Source organism: Tachysurus vachellii, chromosome 18 (assembly GCF_030014155.1).
Source record: "Tachysurus vachellii isolate PV-2020 chromosome 18, HZAU_Pvac_v1, whole genome shotgun sequence".
Taxonomy (NCBI): Eukaryota; Metazoa; Chordata; class Actinopteri; order Siluriformes; family Bagridae; genus Tachysurus; species Tachysurus vachellii.
In genome coordinates this window covers 11,874,033-11,892,952 of record NC_083477.1, presented here as the reverse complement: position 1 = coordinate 11,892,952, position 18,920 = coordinate 11,874,033, and the positions used below count along the sequence as shown (strand labels likewise).

Here is an 18,920-nt window from a genome sequence, read left to right as displayed (position 1 = left end):
CTGTAGAGAAAGTCCCACCTGAGATGTGGGGGAGAATCAAGGTGGTGGCCATGGCAATGCACAGGCTTGTGTTTGTACACATCATATGACTCATACTGGTATCGAAAAGAATTTTATTAAATAGAGTAACGCTAAAAAGTATGAAATGTCATTGCACACACACACACAATATATATATTGTAGAGAGAGAGAGAGAGAGAGAGAGAGAGAGAGAGAGAGATTTTCAATAAGAATCTAGGCTATTAGTGATATGTTGTTGGTAAGAGTGTTTACTTCTGACCCAGTATAACTCTAAACCAGCCTGGTGACTGTCATCACCTCACTCACTGGATGTTTTTGTGTATACCTTTGTGTGTGCACTCTAGAGACGGTCATGCATGAAAATCCCAGGTAGTCAGCAGTTTCTTAAACACTTAAACCAGCCTGAGGTCAAAGTAACTCAGATAAATTTTTCCCCCAACACTTGTTGGATGTGAACATTAACTGAAGCACTTGATACGATTTAATTCACTGTTCCACTGCCTCATTATTTACTGACTGGATAATTGAACAAATGAGCAGGGGAGCGGGTTTATAATACACTGAACAGGATGAAATATTCAAAGTCTTTTCATTTAAGTATAACAAAAATTCAGTACACAACATTGCTGTGTCTATGGCCATCTAACGTCTTACTTAGATTAGGTTAATGCATTTAATATTCAATACTAGGTTAAGCTTTTATTGCTTATTTGCTTAAGACATCCAGGATAATAGTGAGGTGTATTACGTATTTGTAAAAAGTGTTACTGTATATAATTTTGTATTTATTATTAAAGACAGGTGGATACAGAACAATGCATTATAATCCTGCATCTTTAAAAGTATTAACCGTTTCCTGTCCAGTGTTTAAGCTGGCAGACAATCCCAAAACTGGAAACTCTGGTTTTACTTTGATATAACCCACAAAAAGTTTATACAAAAGCTGACCAACAAAGAAAGCTTAAAATAGATTACGAGAACATAGACGATTTATGTCCATTATTTTCTACAGGTTCATTTAACTTCGAGGTGTGGCTGACTGCAATCCTGATCATTGACTTCAACTTATAAAAGTAAATAGAACACCAGAGAAGAAAGACGTTTGCAACAAAAAAAATGTATAACATCACAGTGGACTCAATGGCGTTTTTTTTCTATTCTTCAAAATAGAAATACTCTAAAGAAGTTCAAATCTCTGAGCAATGCTATGAAATAAAGAAAGAATAATAATTTATAAATCAGTACACCTGCACCATATAAGTTTGAATTCATGCAAATTCTTTGGCGTAATAATTTGTGTACTTGTCTGGGTAGATGCCGTATTAGGCTCACGTTATGAATTTATGTTCATGTAAGGACAGATGATCACGATGAAAGTGGTTAAGCTGTAGCTTAGTCCAGTCATTAAAAAAAGGGCCATTGGTCAACATTTTTCAGAGAAAGTACAAGCAAAACATCATATAACAGAATAGACGGTAATTCGATAAACAGTTTTAATATGACCATCATATAGTAAAACTGCTATCTTAATGAAACTTACAGAAGAGAAATACCAGAATTACAGCATTGAACTGTTCCACATTTGGCCTTTAAACACAATGATTGTAAATTCAAAGTGCTTAGATATAGCAGACACAAATGAGCTGGATTATAAAAGCTGAAGGTTTCAGAAAAAGGAACGAGAAATATAATAGTTGGTGACTCTTTCCCCTGAGAATTGAAGCACTGTGACACAGTCACTTCCTTGTAAGATCAACACTGCAGTTCTGTTTCAGGACATTAAGCAGGTAAGTGAGAATTTTAAAGCGCTTCCTGCTGGACAACATTTACAATGGGCTGTAAACATTATATGTAAATGCATCACCATTTTAAGGGGGCACCAATTACAGTATTTACACCTAATGAATCACTGACAAAAGCTTGAGGCATCCAATAACTTGAACACACACACATTGTTCTTCTCAGTGTATCTAGGAGGGTAAACAAATAAGGTACCACTGCTAAAGTGGTTTCATTCAAAATAAGGAGGGGGGAGAAAAAAAACAAACAAACAAAAAAAAGCCTTTCCTTCAGAAGCTTAAGAGATATAAAAAAAATGCTAGCATATACTGAATATATTCGATAACAGTCTGTAAAAATCTATTCTATAAAGACACATAATAAATAAAGCAGTTCATAAAAAAAAAAACACCCAATTATGATAAATGATTGACTCAAACTTTGATTCACTGTTAGTTGGTATTGCTGTAAAAGTCTGCCATTTTTTTCCACAATTCACACTGAGCATGTGTCTCATTCACAATAATGTCTTATTCACAAAATAAGAATCAATCCTCAACAGAATAACATGCAATCAGTTTCATGTTAACACAATTAATAATAACACCAGCTCAACAACAACTCTCTGAAATATAAATGTCATTTGTGCCACTGTGAGCTTAAACATAGAGACACTGTAAGGTAATAATAATAATAATAATAAGTGCACATTTGGCACCCCCACAAATTCCATAAAACCGTTCTTGGAAACCACAGCTTTGAGCCTCTACTGTAATTGTGAACAAGACTATTACCGTTCTCATAGACTGAGGTCAAAACTGCACATCAATGTAATCCGGTGGATTTTGTATTCGAACATAGATTGAAGTCATTATCTAGCTTAAAAGACAGGCTTTACTTCCAGGTAGAGGTAGCCAGGTTTCGAACAAATGTTATGCTACCAAACGTTATAGAGCCATCACATTTACAGTGATTATAGTGGCTTTTCCTTTTTACTTCCAATTTTTGGCATATATGGTGGTGGTGTGAACAAAAAAATTTCTTTTTAGTCTCAGTTGTCAACACAACACAGGTCAACATGCATACGTGCTAAATGCTCTCCATTTCTTTTAAATCATCTGTAAAAAAACAGCTGAAATGATTCCGTATGCAATAAAATGAAAACAGATCTGAGGTGGAGCTTGTGTAGTCAACCTGGACACAAAGGTGATACACAGCTAATCCTTTAAGTTTGTCTACCTTTTGATACAGGTAAACTAGTGTTCAATAAGCAGCATAAACATTTTGGAACATTCAGTCGTCTTCAATAAACGCTTTATCCTGGCTACTGAAGCAGAACAATGGGCATGCAGCAGTATATCCTTTCTTAGCCATCAACTAGCCCTTGAATTTTATGACCCAAAAGTTACATGTTCATAAATAAACATTTGAAGCTGCAATATTTCATAAAAGAATTCATCATAAATTCTATAGTGGTCATTTCTACACTCTACCCCCAGTGCACCTACAGTAAGCTCACCTAAAAGATGTTGCTGGGAAGGATTTCTCAACACACTTAGAATGTGTTTTAAAATACTAATGAATGAAGCACATTTGATAAGGTTTAAAATGAGGATTTGGAGTAGAATATGAACATATAAACATTTTGTAAACAATACTTCAATAAGACATTTAAGAACCATTTAACACCATAACCTGGTGACTTAAAGCTGTGACCTGCACAGCATACACAATATAATTACGCCTCAACTAGCACACACATAGCTTTAACTTCTGCTGAGATGGGCCTCATTAAACCACTATTTTGTTTAGGCCTTTTCTTCAAGGGTTCTTTATCTTCTCCTGCTTGTACACTTACTCAGAGCCCAGTCTACAGGCCATGCATTCAACCCACCATACATTTTATTAAATATCCATTTTGCCTCCTCGCTACAAATCCTTTCAAGTGTTTTGTCTGTCAGGGTGGCTTTTGAGCTTATGGAACTTGACACTGTCGAGTTTCTCAAAGCGCTTGCCGCAGTGCTCGCATGTGTAGTTGAAGTGTGCCTCAGAGGAGTGTTTCTTCATATGCCAGTTGAGTGAAGCCCGCTGTCGACACTGATAACCACAGATCTCACACCTGCAAGGATAAGGCCACTATTTTTCATACTGGTTCAGATAGATGGCATGCAAGATAATTTAGTAATGAATTATTAATATTGGTGTTACGATGTTGTATTTTTAGTGTAGTAAAAAACAGTATTGAATAAATTAGATTAATTGCATCATTTCAACCAGTAAAATTCTATCAAACCTATGGAGTCAGCAACCCCCTATGAGCTGATAAGACAGCACAGATAACTTTGTAGCTGGCGTACATACTAAAGATTGTTTTGGTAAGATCTATAAGGGCTGTTGGACATCATAGCTTACTGATCAGGTTTCGTTTGTCTTTTAGGGAAAGAAAGAAAGAAAAAAAAAAAACACCCATGGAAAGTGTGAGTATCATGACAATACTGACCTGAAACACTAGATCAGTACAAGATCTGATTTTATAGACGTCATGTCATGTTATGTTGACTTAAGAGATGAAAAACATACCATAGAACATGAGGTCACTGTGATTTTAAAGTGACGTACAGGTTTCACAGTTCAAATCAGCTGATATCCTGAGTAATTGTTATAAGAAAACTTTTAGATTCCAGATAATGAACAACCATATTTTATTTAAATCGACTAAATTGAATCAGCATTAAAGATCTAAAGATTTGACACACAGTCTTTAGTTCTGTAATATGTACATGGACGTTATACCGATTACGTTTAGTGCTTGTATGACTGACTAAGTCTGGACAATAAACCGAACAGATTAAACTCAACAGGTTTTAGAAAGAGATCGGGTTACACTCACTGTAAAGGCGTTTCTCCTGTGTGTGTGCGCCTGTGCACCTCTAAATGGTTCTTGCGTTTAAAAGACTTGCCACAGGTCTCGCAGATGAAGTCTCGTACACCTGGAAAACAAAAAAAAAAAACAGGATTATTTACCTTATTGATCGAACAGTCATCATAAAACGAGAATACTCATGTTCTAATGTTCCTATTCTTTAATTTAATCTTTGGAACATTTGTATGATCAACTTCACATCTGTATGGAATGCATGTAAATATGAGCTGATCCGAGTACTGCTTGTTAAATTAAGATAAATATACTGTACATCTGCTTAAACATTATAGCAACATAAATAGCATAAGTAACATCAGTAAAAGACAAATAAACAGTAAAAGTTCCCCTTCTGCTATATACTTTTACCCCCCCACAGTTCTCCACATGCACCTGTATAAATCAGGGTGTGTTTAATGTAAATTCAGAGTAGATGAGCTGTGGTATATGCTTATGATATGCAAATATTGGGCTAGCAGACAGAAATTTGGATCTTTCCAGCTGATATGAGCACTACTCATTTTGTTGAAATATATTGTCTAAATCATATCCACACGCTAAATTTTGAGATACGTGAATCCAAACATAAGCAGAAGGAGTGTAAATTCGTCTACCAGAGTGAATAATCATATGGCGATGTAGATGGTTAGACAGGTAAAATTTCTTCCCGCAACCAGGATGTTGACACACTTTTGTCCTGCCTTTCCGGTGTACCAGGTTTACGTGGTTCTACAAAAGACAGACCAACAGATCAAATCCATTTACAGCCTTTTATTTGACAAAGAAAAACAAACTGAATTGGTGCATCTCATGTGCATCTCATGAATTGGTGCATCTCATGGTACTGTTAAATAAAAGTCCTAAAATGAACTTACAGCCCCCTCTGAAACTACAAGATCACAGCATTTGTTGTTGATACATCAGGACATTTGGGTTTGAAATTCAAACCTTGAAAAGAAAGTAGAGACCAGGTTTTACTTCCTGGTATTTAAATCTACACGCTTTTGTATCAGACCACAAGCAAAATTTAGGAGCAGACCAATGTAAATGGAAGTGAATAACACTCAATATTTGGTTGCATAACCCTTGCGTGCAATAACTACATCCGACCTGTGACTCATTGACATCAGCATGTTGTTGGATTCGTCTTTTGTGGCGCTCTTCCAAATTTTTTCCACGGCCTCTTCCTCAGTTTTTAATTTCTCAGGTTTTCTGTTGTTTAGTAAAGCTGTTATTTCCTTAGTGTATTTTTTCCAGGACAAATTGTAATATTTGCAATGCCTCCGATTTTCTGTCTTTTTCCTAGCTTCAAAATGGCTTGCTTCACTCCTGTAAGCAGTTATGTTGGCTTATCCAATTTTTAAAACAAATGCCATCTTGGGTAAGACTAAGGCCTTAAAGTAAGAAGTAAATGCTCACAGCTATTCATTGTTTAAACAATCAATCAATCGAACAGAACACACCTGGGTAACTTAAAAACATCTGTTAGTTACATGTTCCAATATTATTCACCTAATAATTTGGTGGTCTGGTTAAAACACCGCTATTTAACACTTCTACATATAAATACCAAGAAACAAAATCTGAAATTATAAAATTTCTGCTCATTATTTGATCTCAAACCCAAAGGTCTTCAGTCTACAGCAAAAACAAATCAATCTGCCTTGCCAGTCCAATAATTTGAGTTTACTGTAGAACAGCCAGTTATCTCAGATAGCAGGTTCACACCCATGTGCTCACTAATGAGAGGGAACTAATGTTTTTTGGGTAAACATTTTTGAAATTAAATGGACTTCTTGTTCTGCAAATTCAACATGATGGCAGGCAACAGACATTAAACAATAAATCAAACTACAATTAAATCCAAATGGAAAAATCATGTTTGTACACCATCTGCCTGGCCTTAAAGGGCAAACCAAACAGATTTCCATTTTAAGTATGGACTAACCATGAACTATGAACCATGAATGGTTAGTCCATACAATCAAGTTACACAATGATTCAAAGTGACTGTTTATTATCCAGGAATTACAACTTTGCTTTTCCCCAGTGCCCAAGGTACTTCTCATTCCTGTAAGCATGTGAAGGCAGCAAAGATTTAAGGATTTAAGAAATTCATCACATGACCCGATTAGTTGTAACGGTCATAAGAAGTGTTTAAGCAAGTCTCTAGCTGCCCATTTATTATGTGCAGCACCACAGCAGTGTTGGTTGTACTTACCTGGTAGCTGCTGAGGGCCACGTACACCTGGCTGCAGCCCTCGTATGGACAGTGGAACATTTTCAGCATGCCATCTGCTTCAATAACTGGACCTTGACGACTCCTCTTAGACCTGAACATTGCATCCATACACATACACGATTTTCATCCATAAAGCACGCATTTTCAAAAGACATGGGCAGTGACGCCACGGCAACAGGCCTTAAAGATAGCATAATCACTAGGAAAAGGTTAGATCACTAATATTAACAACAAGGAAGACCAAAAACATGTGTATTCTAAGTTTCATGGTCATGAAGGGAATGACTCAGAAATCTCTCTGTTGTATAACTACACAAATGTTTCTCTGTAGATTCACACAGACCTGCTAAAAGAGCACTGAACATCTTTCTGACTGTGGGATTCTCCACTAGGCTCCAACAGCTGCTTCTCACTCAGGTCTGAAAAAAACCAAAAAAACAACCCAACATATTAAATTACCACATTTTTACAATGACAAAGTGCTCAGCTTATTTTTGAATGAACACACGGATATGAAGTATTTTGTAAGAGTTATATTTCAAAGATGAGACCCAGTCGCAGTGCTTTTATAATAATTAAAGCACATTGCATCTCTTTTGTACCCGTCATGGTATCTGTATGCGAGACAGTGTTCTGGACTATTGCTTCCGACTGGACCAACTGATTGTAAGACATCCCCTCGATCACTGTGCATGTGACCCCCTCCACATCTCCGCCACCCACATTGAGCTGAATGCCTTCGGATGTCATCGCTTCGTAACTGGATCCTGTGATTATGATCAGCTAGAGAGAGAGAAGTGAATTTGAATCAGGGAAGGAACCAAGGTAGATAGATAAAAAATAAATAAACAAAATAAAATACAATTGGATTTGCACTTAAACTTATAAATGAACTACTGACCAACACTACGATAATGTTATGTTTGTGTGCAATGTAAAACAGGCCTTACACTTTACGATTTTCTGTAATTCGCCATTGACATATCTCCAGAGTGGCCTACCTGTGAGCCCTGCAGTGCAGCATGTTGGTCTGTTAGCTTACAGCTGCCCACCATGTTCTGCAGTGCCTGCGTTTCATAGAGCTCTGCTTGTACCGGAGTGGCTGCTGTGGGCGTGTTGGTTATACTACTCGAGACTGGTTGTGCTCCATTCGCTTCTATGCCCCCCATCAAATGACTGGCTCCGTCCGGTTCATGCAGGCTTTCCATTAAAGCCGCTGTGACCACCACACATTCATAACCATCTGTCCCAGTTTCATGACATCCTAAAACTTCAGGCTTTGAATTGCTCTCCTCCACCAAAGGAAAGTCATCTCTTTCTTCATTTTCACAGTCAGCCATGGCCAACTCATGTTCTCGTTCTGCTTCCGTTTCCCACATGACCTGGTCCCCAAGGGGGGGTGAGGATGCGCCAGCTTCACTGTGGGATTCTGGCAGCTGACTGAAAACGGTGGAGGACATCTGTTGAGCCACTTTGGAAACCTCTGCTGTGGCACTCTCCAGCTCATCTTCTGGATCTGGACAGATCATGTGCATTACACAGCCAAGTACTGACAGCACAGCTACTTCATGGTAATTATAAGATTATATACAATTACAGGATTCCAGTTTTAAAACATTTAAAGAATAATAATATCGCAAATATCTACAGAAAATAAAAGAATTAATGAATACAAAAGTGTCAGAACATTTCAAGTATTCTTCATTGTCCACATTCTGCAGTGCTTCAGACAAAGCCAGGCTTTCTATGATTTATGATTACTCATTTAACCACACCTGCTAATGTCCTTTGATTGCTCACAGCTGTTGCTTTAGTCTGGACAGCTGTCTTGTTCTCTGGCCCTGACTCAGCATTGTTGTTGTCCTCGTCAGTCTCACTACTGCCGCCCACAGGCCATGAAATGTGCTGTATGAATGAATGCTCAGCATCACACTGCCAAAGAACCGTAGTGGACTGACCCAGCATTGGCTCAACAGACCGCAGCTCAGGCTCATGAGAACATATCAGGCAGTGTTGCTGATACCAGCTCACCAAGCTGTGTAAGCTTGTGGCGACCAGCTTCTTGCCTAAATGAAAGGAAAAAAAAAAGATATTCACGTACATTTATAGCATTTAACTGAAACACTTATCCAGAGTGAACAGAAGCACTTTGTAGTCCATCAGAAAGATTCCCATATGCTAGTTCAATAGTCAAGGGTCTATTTATACCATCAAGCTAAAATTCTGTTAGAGAGAAGTTGGTACATGCACTTGTGCACACACACGCTCGCACACACACACACTCACACTCCTTCAGGTTACATCACAGAAGCCAGCACACACACACCTACACACACACACTCTCTCTCTCTCACTTAGACATTCATGTGCTAGGTGTTAGGCTAAAATCTTTAACTGAAAAGAGTCCGTTTGCACACAGAAGTGTCTCGATGCATGTCTACCCTGTACCTTGAGGGATGGTGGGTCAAACTGAGCCATGCTACAGGCTCTAAAGGAACCTGGTGCAAAGCAGCAAGTAACAAATGCCTTCATGTAGGTGACCGCTGCTCTGTTTTTGGCTTTGTATGCAAGCATCAGCAAATTAATTCTAAAACAGGTAGGAAGCCAGTGGAGGGAGAGTAGACACTGAGTGATGGAGTGAAATGAAAAATATTCTTAATAAATCCTCTTACAAAGTCAGAGGTGGCAGGAGGGGGAAGATCTGACAGAAGATAGTTGCAGTAGAGTCACGAGATAGTTCCGATGTTGAAAAGTGGAAGCTTGGATGACTGTATCAAGTTACCAAAGGGAGGAGAAAAGGACAACTGGTTGTACTGAACTACCCCAAGGTCACACGCCCAGAGAGAACAGAGTTCTGCTGCACCAAGGAAGAACTTGACAACATTTTCACCTAATGTAATGTTAACAGTGTAATCGTGTGGATTTAATTCATCCCTGGTTTAATTTGTAATTAAATGAATCTGATCCTGCCTAGATTGTTCATACAAACAAAATAAGCCTCGAGGAACGATGACACTACCTTTTTTCTGATTTCTGCAAAGTTCTGGAAAGTTTTTCCTGCAAATAAAAGAACAAAATTATAATAGTGTTGTTTTTTTAACGGAAAATTTTGCCATTAATGGGGGAAATGTTGCACATACACGCAGTGCTTCTGTTGGTATCTTTCTCCGTAAGCTGAATTCAACAGAATTAAATACTCTGCGAGTCCGGCGTCGCTCATGCAAGTTCTCTGTCTCAGGTCGCTCCAGACCTTGTGTGATTCTCCGAGGTAAACACGTCGAACATCGTACTTTTTCCTGGATTCGAGTCGTCTTCGAGCTCGGTCTGTGTCCGACAGCCTGGGGCGACCCCTACACCGCCGTAAAATAGCATGAATTTCATTCCCGGAATCTTTCGAGCCAAGACTAGCAGCTATTCCTGAGCACACAGCCGCCATCTTTACATCAGCTGTTGAGTTGTTGTGGTTTTTCTTAAAGGGATTTGAGCTGAACGGAAGTACGAATGCACCTTTAAAGGGAGTGTATTTTTTTTCGTCCAGAATAGGAAATAGTAATTTGCGTCGTTGTAATTTGAATACCGAAATTTTTATAAAACATAAACGGTTATTTGACGACGAAAAGATATTGATATACAGACAACGGTGACGCTACATGGTATTGACGCATTGAACATCTAATCGGAATGAAGAGTTTATTTTTTACTGTCAAATCACAGTGAAGTGGGCGGTGCTAAGTACTAGGCGCCAAAACTTAGCCAGTTTTGCTAATATGCTGCTTCATAGCTTTCTAAAAAAAAAAAAACTAGCTCAGGAGCTAAAGAGGCGTATATACTGTATTTATAGCCTATATATGTTTGTAAAATAACCATGGTGGATATACTGAATGTTGTTTTCCAACGTTATGGTTCACAGCTGCACGAATCAGGGGAAATAAAAGTCTCTGTTCAACCTGAGAGCAGCACTTTAGTGGTGGGAGATGAAAACATCAACAAGTCGCTGTTATTCCTTACAGCTATTACAGCAGCTTCAGAATTTGGATTCAGAGTCCTGTTTTTTACACAAAATCAAATTCAGAGCCTCCCAGTAACTGTGCAAGATTCATTCGCATCTCTGAAGCCTGACAGTCTGAAGGTAACTTGAACTTGGGTTTAAAATAATATCATATTTAGGATTATAACATTGCTTTAGTCTGCATTCAGGAAATTCATATCCACTGAACTAATTACAGTGTGCTTATAAATAAATAAATAAAATATTTGTGGTTTTTTTTTTTTTTTTTTTTTTTTTTTACCAATATGGTTTCTGGTCCTTTATTGACCATAAATGGAAATTTTGGTGTTTGGAATGTGTTTGTGACCATATATGGAAGTATAAAACGTGCTATTCATTTATTTTGGATACAACAACATGCCAGCCATAAAATGGGTGATTTTGATAACTTGGACGCTGATTGGACTAAAGGACTAAAGAGCTGCTGCATCACTCTCGCTCTTTAGCTAGAGATGAATTCCCACTAGTGTCACTGTCGGCAGGTAGTTGAATACAACACTGTGGATCATGTAGGTAATCATTGTCCAAAAGAAAAATGGACCATATTGTTGTTTAAAGGAATTTTTACAGCAAAGAAAAAAAATCATATTGATATCCAAGCCATTTAAGTTGGATTTTCGTTTAATGTTCTCATCTTGCAGAAAATCAGGTTTGTGTATCCCAAGACGTTGGAGGAGTTGTTGGAGGATGTGGCGTCCCTTCATGAGCTGGTGCCTGAGACTGCACCACTTCCTTCTTTGCTAATCTTAGATGGAGTGGAGCGATACTTGTGTGTTAAGGACAGGCCACAGCAAAATTGTCAGAGTGCAACTGCTCACATTGTAGCCCTCCTGCATGACACAGCTGCTTTTCTCGAGACCAGAAGTGAACAAAGCCAGCAACTGGCATGCAGGGTCATTGTGTCCTATCAGCCTGAGTGGGAAGGACGAGGAAATGACACATTTGCACCGGATTCTATCCTCTCTGTCCTGGAGCGCTACCTGCAGGTGAGGTGCAGCTTATGCAAAGTTATAAATAGCGGAGAAGCACAAAAAGAGTGGCTGCTGTATCTCTCTGGTCAGGGACTCCTAGTCGATGGCTACGCTAATGGAGAGAAATGTTTGGGTTTGCATTGGCATGTGGTGATGAAGCATAATGGCACACTGGAGTTCAGGCCAGAAAGTGCACTGAAAGAGGAGACCTCACAGTTAAAAAACTCTGACTGTAAGGATGAAAAGTGACTAGTTACATTACACTTGTTTATTACATTTTAATTTTGGATATTAAAAGACATTTGTGCTGCACACTCAGACTCAGTGTACCAAATAAATCCTTGTAAAGTGGAAAAATAAAGTATGGATTTTCATAGTTTTACTAATGAACCGAATTAAATTGTGCCTAGATAAAGATTTCAATTAATTAGGATATATCTGGTTGTTCAGAAAACACAGACTATGCCTGGGTGACAGCATGATGTGATAATCTATGTTACAATGAGTGTGTGTGTGTGTATGTGTGTGTGTGTGTGTCTTGTCATTCTGGGAGAAATGGACATACTTAAACTTTAAGATTGTAAAATTGTAAATCGTTTAAAAAATCCTTTGGTATATAGATATGTTTTTATGAAGTATTTAAATGTAAAATAACTTATTTTTAACATTTTTTAAATATGAAACACTACTGTATTCATGGTTTACATACAATGGATATCAAATTTCTACACCCTCTTTTAAAATTGCTGTTTTGTTAATAAAAAAAATTAAATCAGGATAAATCCATGTAATTTTTTTCCCACCTTTTAATGTGTTATAGCAGCCAACAAAATGCAAGTGAAAGGTGAATAGAATGTTGGGGAAAGAAAATAAAAATATCTTGGATGTTTAAGTGTGCACAAGTTTGGGCATGTGACTGGGCTTCGACTGAACCATTCACAAACTCACATTAAAGTTGACTCATACACCTGTTGGCAATTAAGTGATTCTGATTAACCACAAATAAAGATGTCATATGTAATTGTTCATGGGTGTGTCTGTCAATCCCCTAGTTCACTAGTCAAGGCATTGAGCATTTTAACATCTTCCTCATTTCCAAAATCCTTTTGGCGCTCTAAAATGTTTGCTCTCTTAAAAAAACCCACAATGTACCACAAAAACCAGGGAGCACTGTTTACTGTGTTCTTTTACCGGAAATGACATCACATTTTCTGACGACTCTCAGCTTGACAAAAATAGAGGATGAACTCTCAAACAACTTTGTCTACAACTTGCATTTTTTTTACTTTATAAAATCATTCTGTGTTTTCAGTCTATTGAATTTTAATTGTTTAATTATTCTAAAGCTAGCAAATTGATGACATTTAAAGCTAAAATATTGTATATTTTGGGGGTTTTTTTTAGCAACTGTTGAGGAAATTAGATGTTGGAACAGTAGGTGAGTGTGTGTGTGTGTGTGTGTGTGTGTGTGTGTGTGTGTGTGTTTAGGCACAATTGAGTGAAATATAGCTATAGAACTCGTATAATTTGTGGAAATTTGTCTTTACATTTAATATATCTTAATCATTTATGATACAGTGACCTCAATCAAACATAAAACATGCTTATGAACAATTAATTTTTTTATTTTGTATGAAAAGGTACGGCTGCTTGCATTTAACTGTTTCAAAACATTTTAACAAAAGGGTTTTTGGAAGAGTTTATATAAGCAAGGTTAACAAGTACAATTAAATGCTCTTTTATTACACAAATGTAAAAACTCACAAAAGAACCAAAAAAGCCTTAAAAACAATATTTCTTCACATGTAGTTTTTGCTGTCAACAATAAAATTTCAAAAACATGCCAGATGATTGGGTGCTACAGTTCTAATTAATCTGATATTTATTAATCTATAAATGATATTGTTTGATGTTAAGTGTTACTGCATTATACAGACTTGTCATATATTTTGAAAAGTTGCAAATACTAATTTTAAAAAAGTGACAAACTGTAACAGAAGCGATATATTTATTACTTACATGACGTTTCTTATGACTAAAATAGTGTGTGATACACAAAATACAAATTTTCAAAGGTCGTTTGTCAGGTTTTTTGCTTTAAATGTAGGTTTTCTGTTATGATGATTGAAAGTGACTGACAGATTCTTCTGGAATTTGTAGTCTAATGGAAAGTAAAAATCCAATAATTACTATAATACACAAATAACGTGTATATTTATAATATTTAGTGATATTTCATCTGCCCTAGTAAACAGTTTTAGAACTTTTCTTTAGAACCTTTTTGTACAAAAAAAATTATAGATTAATAATACCTGTGTTTCTGTACCATATTATTGCAAATTTAAAGAAAGCACCATGTTTTACGTATGCAATTGCAAAGAAGATTGTTGTTTTTGGTATTTGTTTTCATAACTGAAAAATATGATGCACATGATCTGTATAAAAATAAGTTTTTTTCTTCTTCTTTTACAACCCATTTAATGGCAGTTGAGCAATTATCTACATTTTTACAACAGCTATTAATATTACAACCCTTACAATCGTATGGGTAACCAACAGACACAAAGTGGATGGACACAATATTTAGGAGTTGAAAACCAGCCACCATTTACAACAAATATTTTTAAAGGCTAAAGGCAGTATTTGGTGTTCTGCACAAAAATATTTTAAACATCAACAGCTGCCAGATCTAACAAAAAAAACTGTAGTACAAAAGACAATGTTAGCTTATTTAATTAATCCAGGTAAGACTCTTGTCGGTCTCTATGAGATTTTTACATTCCACAATCATTGCACTGTCATCCTGAAAGTTTGAAATGAAGCAGTTTAGTCATCCTGGTTCGAACTCCAGTGTTTTTCATGACTCCCAAAAGCACGATATTGGTTTTGAAATTGTTTTTTGTTTTATTTTCCGCAAGGATTTTTGATCAATATCCGTACTGGATGGATTGACCATTATGAGGTTGCTTGTGTCCAGGAATATAATTTTTGTACTCATTGGCAAAGGTGGTGCCATTACCCATGTCTGTTATTCTGCTGAAGCTCATTGGACTGTAGTCAATGGAGACTCCTGAGTCTGCCACAGCCATGTAGGTATATCCTGGCCCTTTGGGAGGCCATGTGTTGTTTGAATATTCAAGACTTGACTGTGATGAAAGTCTTCCTGACCCGGAACTTTGCGGGAGGGAGCCGATATCAGAATCTGAGGCAGCCATCAAGGAGGACCCTTTACTAGCAAAGAGGACCTGAAGGGGGGATGACTCCTCAAAGCTATCAACGCTTTGCATTTCTCCCTGGGCATTCTGGGAGTTCTGGTTGAGGGTAACATATGTCTCTTGTGACTCAAGTAGTGATGAATGGGAGAGGACCTCCGGATGCTTCTGAAATGTCCTCAGCTGCTCCATCAACCAGTGGCTATTTGGAGATTCTTGCCATCCGTCTGTCAAATCTGCATGCACGTGCTGTGTCATAAATTGATTGTCTGCTTCTTCTGTGGCCTGTGGTTCTTCTCTCAGGACATCAGCTGTTTTAGGGGTTGATTCTGGCATCTGGTAAGATGCGTGACTTGTCAGTGGTGGTGCTAAACTTACTTCGGACAGCACCTCTAGAGATGAAGGAAGCTCCTCTGTGCACACATGAACTGGCCAACTGCTTTCACTACTGTAGCCAAGCCATTTCTGAGGGTACAATCAAAATGGTTAATGCAGAGTTCTCTGAAGGTCCTTTCTGAGCTCATTTGTTTCAACAACAAAAAAAAAGAATGCTGTTAAAACAGTTATTGATTCTATAATTTGCTTATATGAGGATAGAAAAAGGAAATGAATTCAAGCAAAACAGACTTCCTTGGCTAGACATAACTTAAAGGACATGTCTGTGCTTTGTTATTTCAGTATTTCATGAGTATTCTGCAATACAAATTCACTACAGCTCTACCTGGAAGTCTCCTTTGTAGACTGTGAAGAGGCCTGGGAATTTGTGCTCAGGAGAAGGGATGTCAGGCCACAGTTTCTTCAGCAGGAATCTGTTGATGAGTCACACAAATTCTCCATAAGACTCCACTTGTTCCTCTTTTATAGTGTCACTCAAATGTAGATTCTGTGTTGTGCTTTTATTATAAAACAGTACTACTTGTGTTGTTCATGAAAATAAAGTTTATATTGTATATTACTGTATTTTGCTTACTTGTGCTGGGTCAGAAGCACAGTGAGAGACAGCAGGAAGAGGATCGCAAAGATGATGAGAACCAGTAGCACAATTAGGGGGTCTAGTGATGAAGAATAGAAGTATGGTCACTATTGTAACACTAAATTCATTCATCCATAAATGAATAAACAGCACTCATATAATGTTTACCACTTGGGGGTGTAGTCCCAAACTCAGGCTCTGACCAAGGACTCCAGTAACCATCATAACTGATGCCATCAGGTTTGACACGGACCAACACCTTGTATTTGCTGCTTGGTTGAAGGCCACGCAGCGTGAGTTTTGTGCTGATTTTCACTATTTCCTGAAACATAAAAAAGATTTATGGTGTACTCCTCGCCTTTATAAGCCATATTAATGGTAGTGGTGTCTGTGTTTATAGTAAATATCTCAGGCAGAATAAGAAACAGATTTATTAGTGGAAGGCTGGACACCCCAAGTTTTAGTATTATTAAACAGCTTTAGGGCCATTAAGATTTTGTTTGTTTGAATCTGATGATTTGGAGAGATGCTTTGATCAACAACTGGTGTGTTGATGAAAGAATTTAAAATAATAACTATTTTAAACTGACATGTAAGCATTATACAAGACAAGTCAGGTGATTTACCCATAACTTTACAATAATCCCAGAGTCTCAACAAAGTTGGATGTCCATCAGTGCCTTAATCAAATAGCATCATATTGTACTGTAACAATTCAGTGATATCAAATATTGCAATTTTCACTTGACTTTGCATGGTTCAAGATATGATGGCAGTAAGTCAGACTAATGTACTAGGTTTTTAATACTTTCAGTATCAAAATGCATTCTTGAGAGGAAATGTTCAAAAGCTGAGCACTGTTATGTTTACCTTCCTCATAGGAATCCCTTTTGCCACATATCTGATCTCGTACATTAAGCTGTCATCAACGTACTTCACGGGAGGAGGCAGCCAGCTCACCAGCAGTTCCCCTTGTTTCCCTGTGCTTACCACAGTCAGGTTAGTAGGAGGATTCAATAGAACTGAAAAAAAGAGGACAAACTTAACTTGGTTAGCTCCTGTAAAACAGAAATTATCTATTGGAGCTCTGTAAACTTACCAGCTTGGTCAATGAAGAGGGTGCGGTTATAAAGTTCTCTACCTCCCCGAAACACACGTAGCTTGAGGGAAACGAAATTTTGAGTTTTGGGAATATTGCAGAGGAACAGCTTTTTTCCACTAGCCCCATGTATAAGCAGTTCAGATACAGCACACCCACTGCTGTTCTCATTCCTAAACACAAAAAGCTTATTAAGTTCATGTTCTCAGTCATACCACACAGAATCCATATCTATCTGTACACACAGTGCAGTCCAAAGGTCTGAGACCACACTGAAATAGGTGTGTTATATATATATATATATATATATATATATATATATATATATATATATATATATATATATATATAATTAAAATAATAAAAATATATCTAAATAAAAAAAAAACAATGTTTCAACCTGTTAAAGATTTCTACAAAATGTATTCAAAATGTGCATTTGATCTAAAATCGCTTCAGTTCATTGCAAAACTTGAGTCCATGACAGCTCAAGTGCAAACTGACATTAAAGCAAAAAGGGAAAATACCAAATACTAAGCAACACTGAAAAGCATGTGAATTCATGTAAATTTCATGAAATCATGATTTTGCTCAAATTTAAAAAGAAAAAAGCAAAATGAACGAATTTGCACGTGTGCTCTCAGACTTTTGGACCCCACAAATAAATAGATAGACAGACAGACAGACAGACAGACAGACAGACAGATAGATAGATAGATAGACTAATTGACTGATTGATTGATTGATTGTTGGCATGTAGAAAGTAAAAAGTATGAATAATAATTCTTTTACATTTCCAAACTCAGCCATACTTACTGGTATTGATAAATGAAGGTGAATGGTTGTTGACTGTAACTATTTTTCCTCTCCTCTTCCCAGAAACAGGTGAAGTCCCTCAGCGTCTCCGTAAAGCATTTAATGTTCTCTTTCTCATCACGAAGCAACTGAGCAACTGTGAAATTACATTTGAACCAACATTATGTTATCATTATATGAACGACGATGCATAAAACAAAGTTATGCACTACGTCTATACACAACATTACAGCTGAATAACTAATGAATAGATCAAATCGCGCCCTACCTTTGCTTTCAAAAGTTTCCCCCGCGTACGCGACTAAAGCCAAAGAAAGCGCGCACAACACCAGTATGTTTATCCTGTCATTGGACATTTTTTAGGTCGTGTAGAACAAAAGCAATGTCGCTGTCTGTTCCTCTGCATAATTACGTGTTACAGATGTCTGTCGTGTTGTACAGCTTGTCCCTGAGATACCACCACCGCGTGTGCGTCGTGTCAGATAAAGGCGCAAATACGCGCAACTCAAATGTTTACTCTGAACACTGAAATGTTTGTTTGTTTTTACACTAATAGGGAGGCGGGGCTTTAAAGTTTTTTGGTCGAAGTGGGCGGGGCTTAGCTTAATCTTATACAGTCTGTGTTGGCGGCAAAAAAAGCACGTGATGGTTTTACGCACTGCTGTATAGAGAACAATCGTTTCCATTAAAAGAAATGTGGTGATTGAACTATTTATGAGCTATAAATAAACACCAAATGTACAGGTGTATAGGTGAATTAGTGAGCATGGATACTGGGAGGCTCAGATACAGTGCAAGGAGAGTGTGAGTGAGAGTGAGTACAGGGTGTACACAGTGCA

General features: G+C 37.4%; 3 protein-coding genes across 4 annotated transcripts; 1 reads left to right on the top strand and 2 right to left on the bottom strand.

The window, feature by feature from the left end:
• Positions 1–1,517: 1,517 nt before the first annotated feature.
• Positions 1,518–10,522, bottom strand: znf653 (zinc finger protein 653). Its single transcript, XM_060892556.1, has 10 exons — positions 10,103–10,522; positions 9,982–10,019; positions 8,738–9,028; positions 7,964–8,478; positions 7,565–7,745; positions 7,306–7,381; positions 6,942–7,053; positions 5,335–5,449; positions 4,691–4,790; positions 1,518–3,919 (listed from the first exon to the last, which is right to left on the bottom strand). The coding sequence occupies exons 1-10, from the start codon at positions 10,396–10,398 to the stop codon at positions 3,742–3,744; spliced, it is 1,902 nt and encodes a 633-aa protein (XP_060748539.1). The 5' UTR covers positions 10,399–10,522; the 3' UTR covers positions 1,518–3,741.
• Positions 10,484–12,853, top strand: swsap1 (SWIM-type zinc finger 7 associated protein 1). 2 transcript variants are annotated; one of them, XM_060892558.1, is made up of 3 exons: positions 10,484–10,615; positions 10,873–11,091; positions 11,652–12,853. In XM_060892558.1, exons 1-3 carry the CDS (start codon positions 10,613–10,615, stop codon positions 12,228–12,230), a joined length of 801 nt encoding a protein of 266 aa, XP_060748541.1. In that variant the 5' UTR covers positions 10,484–10,612; the 3' UTR covers positions 12,231–12,853. The 2 variants fall into 2 exon arrangements, with proteins under 2 accessions (XP_060748541.1, XP_060748540.1); XM_060892557.1 differs by having other exon boundaries at positions 10,502–11,091.
• Positions 12,854–13,585: 732 nt separating this feature from the next.
• epor (erythropoietin receptor) lies at positions 13,586–18,454 on the bottom strand. Its single transcript, XM_060891856.1, has 8 exons — positions 18,350–18,454; positions 18,082–18,217; positions 17,266–17,438; positions 17,037–17,188; positions 16,335–16,488; positions 16,164–16,245; positions 15,915–16,002; positions 13,586–15,658 (listed from the first exon to the last, which is right to left on the bottom strand). Exons 1-8 carry the CDS (start codon positions 18,435–18,437, stop codon positions 14,909–14,911), a joined length of 1,623 nt encoding a protein of 540 aa, XP_060747839.1. The 5' UTR covers positions 18,438–18,454; the 3' UTR covers positions 13,586–14,908.
• Positions 18,455–18,920: the final 466 nt, after the last annotated feature.